General features: G+C 47.5%; 1 protein-coding gene across 2 annotated transcripts in view; it reads left to right on the top strand.

Annotated features, from left to right (window-relative positions):
• LNX1 (ligand of numb-protein X 1) overlaps nucleotides 1–13,152 on the top strand; it is a 107,808-nt gene that overhangs the window by 66,769 nt on the left and 27,887 nt on the right. For both annotated transcript variants that reach the window (XM_084759715.1, XM_084759716.1), the window contains 2 exons: nucleotides 10,213–10,454; nucleotides 10,917–11,069. In XM_084759715.1, coding sequence (XP_084615841.1) covers nucleotides 10,213–10,454; nucleotides 10,917–11,069 — 395 coding nt within the window. The remainder of the gene's footprint in view (nucleotides 1–10,212; nucleotides 10,455–10,916; nucleotides 11,070–13,152) is intronic.

The raw sequence follows: 13,152 nt of genomic DNA, 5'->3' as shown, positions 1-13,152 counted from the left end.
CTACTTGCATCACTCCACTTACAAGGCATGATGGCATCCCTGTTTGTGTGCCAGTTTTCTGTGTGTCTACCTTGTACAATAGTTTTCTTTGCATCCACTGTGCCTAACATTCGCCGTGAAGTATACTAACTACACTAGTTACTGCTCGTCACCTTGCTATTGAATCCCAGGCTGGGCCAGGCACTCGCCATGAAGATTTAAGCCTCATAGTGAATAACCATCATCATCAATGGGTCCGTTTGATGTATGGGAAATGGGTCAGGGGGACCGAATGAGGAACTTGCCCAGATTTACAGAGAGGGAAGGTGGCAGACGTATGATTCCCAACTAGATATTTTCAGCCATCCCGTGTTTTGTACACGGCCCTCCATGGATTCATTGACTGAAAACATGTATTTTAGCCCTACTCTAAAAAGTCCCCACTGCACCAGCATAATGCATCAAAAGAAGGAATGTGAAAAAAAAAAGAAGAAGAAGAAGGAATGTCGACTATAGGCATACTCATCTTAAAACACGTACTACAGCCAAGTGTAGGACACAGGTCCATTTCCCAGCATGCAAGGGGCTAAAGCAGGAGGATTGTAAAGCCAAGGCCAGCTCACCAGCCTGAGCTACATTGTAGTGTAATAACCTCCCCCCCCCCCCATATAAAACAAAGCAATAAAACTGTGGACGTTGTGTAGAGGAATACGTGAGGAAAACAAAGGCCAGTTGGAAATATATTCTGCCTTTTCTTCTGTCTCCACCATTTTGGCTTTGGAACATGTGGGACTGAAAAGGGATGTGATGAGCTTGCTGAGGGGAAGAGGCCCCATATCACAGTCAACCACAGGTAACCATATGTTGTCAGGGCTGTGTGGGCACATCCTGCAGCCCCCAACGCAGTGTTTCCATCAACGCAATACTGAAGGGATGACCGTGACTCGGTTTGGTTCGGCCAGTGTTTACTTACAGCCCTGTGGTTGCCCAGAGCTAACTGGTTAGCAGAGGTCAAACTGGTGTCTCTACCACCAGCCATGAAAAACACGGGAATCCATGAGCCAGCACTTTCCAAAACCCAGAAGGAAAGGAAGGCGTCTCCATCCCAGAGAAGGATGCTGCATGGCCACTGGCTTATCCTATTGGATTAACTGGGACACTCAAAAGTCTTCCTATGTAGCCCAGGCTGATTTTGACCTCAAGTCCTCCTGCACCGTCGTAAATGCTGGATTGCAAGCATGGGCTACAGCACCTGCTCATATCAAGCGTGTGCTACCACTCCTGCCCATACCATAGTTTCTAATATAGAAACTGTAACCACATTTGGAACTTAAATTCATTAATCGCATTATTTGGGTGGTTATTTAGGTTTCAGAGTATTGCTCCTTGTGCTGGCCAGACAAGACAGCAGGTAAAAGCATTTGCCATCAAGCCCAGTGACCTAAGTTTGACTCCCAAGACCCACATACAGAAGAAGAGAGCCAATTTCTACAAGTTGCCCTTTGACCTCCACACACATGTGCTGTGGATACCCTCCACTTTAAGTGAATAATTATAATAATGTATTGTACCTTAACTAAATAACTGTTCCTGTAAATGTTTCTCTGTGAAGGTCGCCATCTCCACAGTCATTACTATTTGTCATGCTTTGTGGGGTTCAGATGCTTGTCTTTAAGTGTCTGAGCATGAAGGCGGCGAGGTCCAGCCTCCACGCTGAGACTGCGCAGGACCACGGGAAGCACAGGGCACCACACGGCAGAGACTGTCATCTCTCCCTTATAAGGCCACCAGCGTTCGATCACAGGGGTCCATCCATGGCCCTCAAATCCCAGTCACCTCCCAAAGACCCCCGTCTTCAAGCACCAGGCTCAGATTAAAATTCCGTAATCTCAGCTCCACAGGAGGATTATGTTTCAACCCTCGAGTCCTTGAGGGTTTCATACACTCGAACCATGTCAAAACCCATAGCAGATGCTGTGTTGGGAATAAACGGGGAAGAACAGCTGTGGGGCATAGAACCCTGTTAGGAGCTTAGGGCAATAACTCGGTGACCTGGTGGGCCAGGGTGGCAGTACTGGTGAGACTCTGTTGGGTTCTGGATTTGGGGGTAGGGGGTGGGGAGTGGGGTGGGCTTTACATGGGATGTCAAAGGAAAGCAGAGAATTGACAATGAGTCTGAGGCTTTTGGCCTGAACAGATATAATGGATATAAGGTGTGGTTTGACACAACAGGAAGGATGCAAGAAGGACCGGCTGGGCAGGTGGAACCAGGAGGTGTGGCTGCTGCTATGTTGAGGATGTGGATTAGATGTCAAAGTGAGGATGGGGAATGGATGGCGTGATAAGTGAGTCTGGGGTCCAGCGAAGCTGGGGGAACCTAGGCTAGGAGCCAGGTTGCGGGAGGGAAGAAAACATGGGACTCACAACCTGGGTTCAGACCCCAGATTCTCACCGTGACCTTGAACAAGGTTTTTTGTCTCTTCTACCATCCTTATCGGTATCCAAGAGGTGATCTGTGGAAAGTAATGTCCCAGGACACTTGGGAGGGTTAGACGAGGCCACGTTTGTAAAACAGCCCCTAGTGCAGAGCCAGAGGCGGGTGGGTGTCTGTTCCTCTGGCTGTGCCACTTCCCAGTTGCCAGACTCTGCTAGATACCATCCAGGGAGTATGGACCCAGGAAGTCCTGGACTGACACCATCCCACCAACAAAGGGTGAGTCGGATACAGTGGATATGAGGAGCTATTTGACACAACGGGGAGGATGTGAGAACGTTTTCCCAACACATTTATGAATAAAAAGAGTAAGTTTTGGTGTGGTTAAGGTGGATACGGGGGTGAGAGACTGTAGTCCAGAGGAAGGAAAGTGAGCTAGGGTGTGCACAGAACTGTGGAAGCGTGGTGTCAGAAGGTCAGGAAACCCCAGCAGAGTTAGGGCTGAGCACACAGGAGCAATGCTTCGTCCTTGAGGGTCATCAGTATCCTGACAGAGGGCACTGGGGGGCTCCGCACAGCTTATTTCCTTGTAGCCCCCACAAGGGACAGTCACCACTCTGTTCCCAAGCTGTCTCCCTTCCTGCAGCAGAGCCTCCTAACTTGTCCCTGGGCCTCCACCTGAGGCACAGATGCAGGGTCGTTCATCCTGTGCCTTGGAGGGAGTGGCACAAGCTCAGACCCAGCTGGTGTCAGGAAAGTCACCTCTCTTCGGAGTCCTCCGCCATCGACTCCTTTTCACATGAGGAAATAATAGGTATATCTGGTAGGATTGGATGTTTCCTCTCCTGTTAAATTCCAGGTTCAGGCTACCTCTTGGTTCTTTTGAAAGAAGAATAGCTAAGAATTCACTTTTGACTTCCAACTCATCAGAGGAGTCCCTGGGACAGGTGGCTAAAGGGAAGCCGCCTTCAGAGCTTATCTTGCTTCTATGTGCTCATGTACCTCACACCTTGTACAAGTAGCAGAAAGCAGAAAACAAGGGGGGTTGTATTGCTTCTTTCTTTCTTTCTTTCTTTCTTTCTTCTTCTCCTCTTCCTCCTCCTCCTTCTCCTTCTCCTCCTCCTTCTCCTTCTTCTTCTTCTTCTATTTCTTCTTTTTCTTCTCCTTCTTCTTCTTCTTCTTTTTGTTTGTTTTGAACAGGGTTTCTCTGTGTAACCCTGGCTGTCCTAGAACTAGCCTGAAACTCAGAGCTCCACCTACCTCTGCCTCCCAAGGGCTGAGATCAAAGGTGCACACACCACCACCACTTGCCTTTCCTATTGCTTCTTAGAGGGCTGAAAAGAGGGCGACAGGCCTGATTCTCCTGCACTAGCAGGCTTTCTTATTACCAGAAGTTGGGATGTGGTTTTCTTTGGAAACAATATGTGCTACATATTGCGTGTTTGTGTTTTTGTTTGGGCATGATTTATTGCCAACATTGAAGAAAAAAATCAGAAGATTTTACATTAAAATGTGGGTTTTAGTATCCAGATTACTTGCTTCTGGCAACTCAGGACTAGCCTTCTTCAGCATCGTCCATCACAGCTCCTGCCCAGTTTCCATCTTTCCCTCCCTCTCTTCCTTGCTTCCCTAAGCTGTGAGTTCAGTCCCTGGGTTACCCTGAGAGCAAACCGGGCAGTTAATGAATTCTAATGAGGAGCTGACTACTCGCTTATCAGAAGTGAACTGAGAGAGGCAGTGAGGAGATTAGCTCACAGGAGGGCCGCGCTGCTGCTCGGGTGATGACCAGAGGATGGAGGCTTGCTTTCCTGTGGGCAGCTTGCATGCTATCATAAGTGTGTCAGTTCACCGACAGCAGGGCGCCCTTCCCTGCAGATGAGCGAGTACCACCCAGCAGGCTGAACTTTGTTGAGATTCCCCCCCATTAGGACCTTTGTGAGCCACGTCTCAGGGCCATCCCGACCCTGGCCTCCAGCTCCCGTTAAACAACTCACACCATAGACTCGGGAATTTTGTAGGAAGAAGGTTCATTTTATCTTCACACACTCAGTCCTTACACCCCTCCTGAAAAAATTGCAGGGCACCTGGTGCCCGTGCCCTCAGAAACAGACTGATCTGTCGCTCGCTTCTGGCTTCAGTGAAGGAGCTCAGGGCCCGACTTCATCAGTATCAAGAAAAATGATTTTAGGATGCTCGTTTGAGCAGACAGCATATCCAAAGTTTGTGGTTTGAGTTGGGGGGGGGGGAAGGTTTTCTCTGTTTCTTATGCTCATCCTTCAAGTTCATGCTCATCAGCACCTGAGAGCACTTAGGCTCAGGGTAAGTGAAGGGAGCATAAATCCTGCTTGCTTTGAACACAGGCCAGGGTGCATCCTATCTTCCTGTCCTGGCCAACATTAATCAGCTCTTTCCCTTCTCCTTTTTCGTCTGTGCCTGTAAATCAAGAGCCCCCCGGTATTAGTCACTGCAGAAGCGATAATTAGTAAGCACAAGCCACTACTTTCATCCATCATTCTGTGCCTCGGATTCAGGCAAAGCCAAGAAGATGGAGAAAACGGACATTACAAAGGGATGACTTGGTATCCTGGAGTTTTTGTTTTCTACGCTTATGAGTGTGAGCATTTTCACGTAGATGCTCATCCTCCCCAGGTCTTATAGCTACAGCTAGGGATAAAGTGCCAAGGAGAAGTCCAGCCATTCGTTTTATGCCGTTTCCCTTCTCTGGACTCAAAATCGTGTCCTTAGAGCCTCAGGGATCTGAGGCAGCGATGGTGTGTCTTAGTGGTACAGTTTTGGAACTTACTCCCTTCCATGCTCTAAAGCATCAGAGGCGATTCAGCTTTCTCACTGGGACACGCTATGTCTTCCACAGAAAGCCGTAGCTTGCACCGTGCCAGTCACCTGTACTCTACGGAAATGTAATTCTCGCTTTGGTCAAGAACATGGTCAGGAGACAGTTGCCCGCAGAGAGAGGCCGTCTCCAAATCCACTGACGTGTCATGAACTTCCTTTCCGTGCACTGCTGACCAAATGCTGCTGGCCCACGGAGAACTGTTCCACTCTCAAATTACAGCTCTGGCGCTCTCCAGTGCATGCTGGCTCTAATTTTTTCCATCACACAGCATTTCTTCCAATTTTTAAATTCCCCATATCAACCCCTTTACTCTTCTGAAGCAGCATAATTCCAAGCCAAAGTAACTGATGAGGAAGGTAAAGACCTCACCAACTCCAAAGGGTGTGGTGGTGGCAAGGCTTCCCAGGGGAGGTGTTGGGGCAGCTCGGAAGTATAAGCTTCGGCTTGTGCTGGGCTGTCCATCTTCTAGAAAATAAGGGTATAAAGTTTTGTAATCACAGGCCCTTTCTTTTAAGAGTAACCCAACATTTCATCACACTTGGGATGCCACTGACTGTTAAAAGTATTGTGTTTATTGACAAGAAAAGGAAATCTTAAAATGTGCCTCCAGTTAAATTGCCCCAAACACCATTAAACATGGCTGGCTTGCTCATTCTAGATTCTGTTGGCTTTAAGATGTGCTTAGGGTGAATCTGGCAGCTCCCTTTGGCCTGGGTTACATTGGTTGGTGTGAAATAGGCCATCCTTCTCCATGAAAAAAAAAAATGTAGTACTACTTTTCATGTTCTTGGGAATATCTCTCTAATGAAAAAAAACCCCACATTTTCTTTAGTATTAATTTTATTTCTAAATTGTGTGTATGTATGTGTCTGTGGGGGTGGGATTGTGCACATGAGTACAAGAGGAGAATTCACAGAGGCCGAGGAGTCTGATCCCTCTGGAGCTTGTGTTACAGGAGGTTGTGTGAGCCACGTGACATGGGTTCTGGGAGCTGAGTGGGGGTCCTCTGCAAGAACAGTCTGCGCTCTTAACCGCTGCCATCTCGCCAACCCTCGGAGCATTTTGGAGAGAGGGCTCAGCAGTTAAGAGCACTGGCTGCTCTTCTAGAGGGCCTGGGTTCAGTTCCCAGCACCCACATGGCAGCTCAGAACTCTAACTCCAGTTATAGGGGATCTGATGTCCTCTTCTGGCCTCTGCTAGCACCAAGCATGCACATAGTTCATATATGTACATATAAGTAAAATACTCATACACACACAATATAAATAAATAAAAATAAATCAAGTAAGCAAATAAAGTGTTTGCTTTTTCCCTTGTAAGAAATTAACATTGTAAGCCAGGCGTGGTGGCACACGCCTTTAATCCCAGCACTTGGGAGGCAGAAGCAGGCAGATTGCTGTGGTTCAAGGCCAACCTGGTCTACAAAGTGAGTCCAGGACAAGCAAGGCTACACAGAGAAACTCTGTCTTGAAAAACAAAACAAAAAACAAAAAACAAAAACAAAAAAAAAAAAAAGAAAAAAAGAAAGAAAGAAAGAAAAGAAAAAAGAAAAAAAAGAAACTAACATTGTAGCTACTCCTCTAGGTGTGGGTGTCTGCTCCATTAAAAGAAGATTTTCACCCCTCTCCTCTGCTTGTTTGTTTTGAGCTTCTCCTTAGATTTTTTGTGTATTCAGTAACTTTTTATTCCAAGGCTGAAGCATAACGGACTCTTCATAAATACATTTGGATCATATTCTTTTCTTTTCCCCAACTCCTCCAAGTTTGTCCTCACTTCCTTCTCCAAACACTTGTGTTCTCTCTCTCTCTCTCTCTCTCTCTCTCTCTCTCTCTCTCTCTCTCTCTCTCTCTTTCTCTCTCTCAAAAAGAAAAAAGAAAGGGAAAGGAAAAAGAAAGAAAGAAAAAGAAAATCAAAACAAACAAACAAAAAACCCCAATAAGACAGAAATGCCAAAACAAACCCAAGAGCTCACTGAAGCACGGGGTCCGTTCTGTGATGGCCAACTACCTCTCGGCCTGGGCCTGCCTGGAAGTGTAGTTGGTACACCTAGTGGCACTTGGCTGGAGAAAAACTAATCTCCCCCTTTCCAGCAGGCATCAACTGCAGAAAGCTTCTGAGTTAGAAGCGGGGCTTGGGGTCCATTTCCCCTTCTCAGTGCTGGGATTCCATCTGGTTTGAACCAGTGATGATCTGTGTGCTTCCTTAGCCCCTGGGTTTATGTCTGTCTGGAAAACACTGTTACTTGGAGCACCCACCACCTCTGGCTCTTACAGGCTTTCCACCTCCTCATCTGTGTAGCGCCCTGAGCCTTGAGGGGAACGGGTTAATGACAACATCCTAATTTAGGACTGAGTGCTCCAAAGTCTCTCCCTCTCTGCACATGCCCAGTTGTGGGCCTCTGTGTTAATTACTTAATTACTATCTACTTCAAGAAATGGCTTCTCTGATGAAAGTGGAAGGATGGGGGGTATGGGCAGAACAGTGTGTCCACAGTAGATTCTACTGTAAGGTGTTTGCATGGCAACTAAAGTCAATGTGGCAGAGAGAAGCGTGAACCTGCACCGTGGGCGGGACATGGCGGTACTGCAATGGTGTCTGCGTGCTCTGGCTGTGGCACCTGCTTCCCAGTTGCTGCTCTGCAGCAGATACTGCTCAGCGTCCTCAGGACATCCTGGTCTCAGAGATGGGAAAGTAAGAGGAATGCGTGTCTCAGAATGGGAGAATTCAAGGAATGGCTTCCATTCCCTGAGAAGCAACTATATATATAGCAAGGAGCGAAGCACACAACTTCATGTCACCCAAACTTTATGCCAAGAACTGTGGGTTGAATGAAAAATGTGACAGGCATCTTTAGTGTTTGCTATAGTTACCTTTGAGGTGTATGGATTGGTTCCGGTAGTCATGGGTATTTACTGATTGATCGGTTGATTGACGGTGTAGGAGAGAGAATGTCACATGTGTACAGGTGCCCGAAGATGCTAAAAGAGAGTGTTGACTCTCCTGGTGTTCGAGCTGTGGATAGTTGTGGTCTGCCTGACGTGGATGCTGGAAAGCAAACTCAAGTCCTCTATAAGAACAGCCAGAGCGCTTAACCTCTGAGTCGTTTCCCCAGCTCCTAGGGCAGACAGTTTAACCTTTGATTTAGTTGCTTCAGATCACACAGCTGGGTACATCCAGGCAAGCCTTCTGATCCTGACCCTAGGATCCCACCCCTCAGGTGTGTGTGTCTACAGCCCTCCTAAACCCCACCAACTGTAGGCTCACGGTAGCTCCTGTCTCCTTTTAAGGACACAAAGCATCACTCAAGTAAGGTTGCAAATGTTTATCCAGTTTGGTGGGTACAGTGGTGCACACCCCTGATCTCAGCACTCGGAGGCTGAGGAAGAAGATTGTGAGTTCCAGACCAGCCTGGACCACAATAGCAAGATCCTGCTTCAGAAAACCTAAGTAAATAAATACATATTCGTTTTAAATAGTTCAGTCACAGAGTGGTCACTGTGCTCTTTCTTTAGAAAAAGAATAAAATACAAATAAAAAGGCCAGCCAGGGAGTTGGCTCAATGGGTAGTGGCACTTGCTGACAAGGCTGAGGACTGGAGTTTGTGCCCTAGAGTCCACAAGATGCTCCCTGACTTTTACGTGAGCTCCCGGTGTGTATGTTGCGCGCGCGCACACACACACACACACAGTCTCACACACAGAATGATAAGTGTAAAAAAGAATAATAAATAAATCAATAGAAAATAAAGACTTCAGTCATTTAAAGCAGTGGTTCTCAACCTTCCTAATGCTGTGACCCTTTAATACAGCTTCTCATGTTGTGGTGACCCTCCCCCCCCCCCCTCCTTCCCCCCCCCCCCCCCCCCCGCCCCCGCCGCATCATAAAATTATTTTCATTGTTCCTTCATAACTGTAATTTTACTACTGTTGTCCATCCTAATAAAAAATATCTGTGCTTTCCAGTGGGCTTAGTGACCCCCAAAGGGGTCTTGACCCCTAGGTTAAGAACTTCTTATATAGGGTTTGGTATAATAAACTGATAAGAATAACACAGTCAGCTCAGCTATGCTAGGCAAATGGTCACTCACAGGCATTCACTAGAACTGTTTCTGTTGGAGCAGCCGCTGGGTCCTTTCCAGCAGTACAGTGGGCTAGTTAAATCCTTACCGATTTCTGGCTGAAAAACCTTTGGCCAGTGAACGGAAATGACTGGTGGTGGTAAGAAAATGTGTTTGTGGAAAAAGAAGGCTCTAGATTGGCTCAAGCATCTTCTGAGCCCTGGGCATCCCACCCTCTTTTCCATAGTGTATCGGTGACTGGTCTACTTTACAAAGTGTGGTCTGGGGTAAAATGGAAATAAAAGTGATCAGAGATGTTTTTCTCTCCCAATCCTGTGAGACATGACATATTCTAGTGGGTGAGAGCCCCTGCTGTTGGTTCCTCTCAAGAATACAGGAGGGGCCTACCAGACCAGACCAGCAACAGAAATGGAAGCCACCACGCCCACCCCCAGAGAATAGCAGTTCCCAGTAAACCTTGTGGCTTTGTGGCAAGGGCAACGCCGTTTCCAGGGTCAGCTAAATACGGGATCTGGGAGTGGCCTCGTGTATTTATGTTCGAGCTGTGGGACTGATCCCAAAAGAAAGGAGTGAGAATGCGATTGAGTGCTTTTTGTAGTCAAAATAAACACCAGGAAGAAGCAGTTGCCAAGTCCAAACGTTAGACAGCCCCAACCTCAAGCCATAGGCAAGTAGGTTTGATTTTCTACTGTTCAGCAGTGGAATTTATGCTTGGGGAATATAATAGGCAATTTAAAAAATATTCTCAAGCTATTCATGTGTTTGGCTGGCAAACATACATTGAATTCTTATGTGTGAAAGGGACAGGCATACGTACTGGGGGAGTCCTGACTAAACATTCTAACTGCCCCTTTGGGTTTGTTCCAGCTGCAAAGGCGCCTCCCACTATGGCCTGACCAAGGACAGGAAAAGGCGCTCCCAAGATGGCTGTCCCGATGGCTGTGCTAGCCTCACAGCGACAACACTCTCCCCAGAGGTCTCTGCAGCCGCCACCATCTCTTTAATGACCGATGAGCCTGGCCTGGACAACCCTGCCTACGTGTCCTCGGTGGAGGACGGTGAGCCAGTGACCAACTCCTCAGACTCTGGCCGAAGCAACCGAGCTAGGGGTGAGTCAAGTGGGTGGGTGCCTGGTAATGGACTCTTGGTTTTACTTCCTGGGATTGCCCTCTATAGAATAAATACTCCTGGTAGAAAGTTCTAGAAATTTTTTTCCTTTTTTCTTTTAAGGGGAAATGGTTCTGGTGAGATACATTATTTCACTGCCCAAAAAAAAAAAAAAAAAAAAAAAAAAAAAAATAGAAATACAGATAAATAGTTTAATATCTTTTTGTCCCATTTCATATGTTTTATATATAAAAGTTTTTTTTTTAATTTTGGTTTTGGTTTTTGTTCGTTTGCTGTTGCTTTTTTTATTTGTTTGAGGTGGTCTCACTCGGCCCCCCGGGCTGGCTTTGACCTGCTAAGCTTCCTGTCTAACCTGCCGAGGGCTGGGATCACAGGCACATAGCAGGACCCTTGGCTAAAGGATGACCCCGTAACTGCTGTCTCCCTGCCGCCTCTCTCCTCAGCACGGCCCTTTGAGCGCTCCACTATGCGAAGCCGATCCTTCAAAAAGATCAACAGAGCCCTGAGTGTTCTCCGGAGGACGAAGAGTGGGATTGCCGTCGTCAACCACGCTGACCAGGGCAGGGAAAACTCTGAGAACGCCACTGTCCCCGAAGGTAAATGGAATCTACACACACACACACACACACACACACACACACACACACACACACCCGCCCCAGGCTGCCCCCAGGCTGGGCTTCTGAGTCACTTCCGGCATGGTGCCAGCCTGACCGCTCTCTTCCCATGGGTATGGGATTGGCTCATACATTGAGTAGCCTTCTCGTCTGAGTGAAGACAGGGACTCTGATCTGCTTTGTCATCCTTTTACACAGGTGAGGGAAAATGTCTGCTCCCTGGGCTCCAGGGACTGGCTTAATGCATATGAAAATGATGGTTATAGTTAGTGTGAAAAGCGTTTTATTTGATTTCATCAATGGTGGCATTACTGTGAGTTCTATATCAACTGATAGCAAGTTTGTCCCTTTGGTTTGATTTGTCGTTTTAATTGTCAGCATTCGTTTATTTCTAGTGTGTGGGTGGAGGTGGGGGTGCACACCCACATACCCATGTCCTCATGTGTCACAGCGCATATGAATGTCAAAGAACAACTTGTAAGGGTTGGTTTTCTCCTTTCACCATGGGGGTCCTGGGGCTGGAATTCAGGTCAGCAAGTGCCGTGAGCCACCTGGCCCACCGCTTGGGCCCTCGGGCAGCATCTTAGATGAAGGCTGGCCATGCAGATAGACGGGTACTCTGATTAAGTCTACAAATACAGCGTTCTAAGTGTTCACCTGCCTTTTCTTATTTTATCTTTTTCTTCCCCCAGTTTTTTGAGACAGGGTTTCTCTGTGTAGCCTTGGCTGTCCTGAACTCCCTTTGTAGACCAGGTTGGCCTCGAACTCACAGTGATCTGTCAGCCTCTGCCTCCCAAGTGCTGGGATTAAAGGTGTGCACCACCATGCCAGCCTTCTTATTTATTCGTAAGGAGCACCCTTTGACCAGGGCGTACTAAAGTCACCGGCATCACATTGCTGTGGCTCTCAGGATAGTTCATTGTCCTTATCCCTGTGTTCAGGAAAATATACGGAGGCATATAGAGGTCACTCAACTTGTTCCAAATGACCTTGTTGACCAGAGAAAGCTGTAATATCTTAGTGCTTCTATGACTTATGTTTTCCTAATGTAAGTGGAGCTGAGCAGACACTGTTTTCTACCTTTCTTTCCATCTTATATTGAAGATTTTAGGTTAAAGTTGTTTTGTTTCATTTGTGGTTTTTTTAAAATTTTTAGGTTAGATTGACTTTTTTTTTTTTTTTTTTTTTGAGACATGTTGTCACTTTGTAGTCTTGGCTAGCCTTGAACTTACTGTGTAGCTCAGGCTGACCTCAAACTTGCAGTGACCCTTTTACCTTTGCCTCCTGAGTATTGAGCTTTTAGGTGTGCACCACATCTGGTTTGTATTATACCATATAGTAAAATAATAACATTAAAAATAAAAATATCCCTTCATGTATTGGTGCTCTGAGTCATGCATATGTCAAAAGAATGTTAAGAGATAAAGATTGTCATTGCTAGCTCAAGGATAAGGAAAAGGATCCAGAGAGGTTAGGAAAGTAGCCCAAAGTCACACAGCTAACCAACCACCACACCACGCACGCACACACTCATGACAGGATTTTAGCGTCAAGCCTCTGTCTCTTTTAACACCTTCCAAACAACCTTTGCGGTTGAAATTTAAGGCTCCGGACACTTTATTTACCATGCCCTTGGAAAGTCTATGAGCAGCATACAGGACTCCTGGCTTGTCGATGCGTCCCCTCATGTGCCCGTGTGCCTCCTGACTGCCGGCCAGCCTGTGCCCGTGTCCCCTCATGTGCCCGTGTGCCTCCCGACTGCCAGCCAGCCTGTGCCTGTGTCCCCTCATGTGCCTGTGTCCCCTCATGTGCCCGTGTCCCCTCATGTGCCCGTGTCCCCTCATGTGCCCGTGTGCCTCCCAGCTGCCAGCCAGCCTGTGCCCGTGTCCCCTCATGTGCCCGTGTGCCTCCCGACTGCCAGCCAGCCTGTGCCCGTGTCCCCTCATGTGCCCGTGCGCCTCCCGACTGCCAGCCAGCCTGTGCCCGTGTCCCCTCATGTGCCCGTGTCCCCTCATGTGCCCGTGCGCCTCCCGGCTGCTGGCCAGCCTGTGCCCATGTCCCC

This window comes from Acomys minous (assembly GCF_964271855.1).
Source record: "Acomys minous genome assembly, chromosome: 15".
In the NCBI taxonomy this organism is placed as follows: Eukaryota; Metazoa; Chordata; class Mammalia; order Rodentia; family Muridae; genus Acomys; species Acomys minous.
This window is presented reverse-complemented; position numbering and strand designations above follow the sequence as displayed.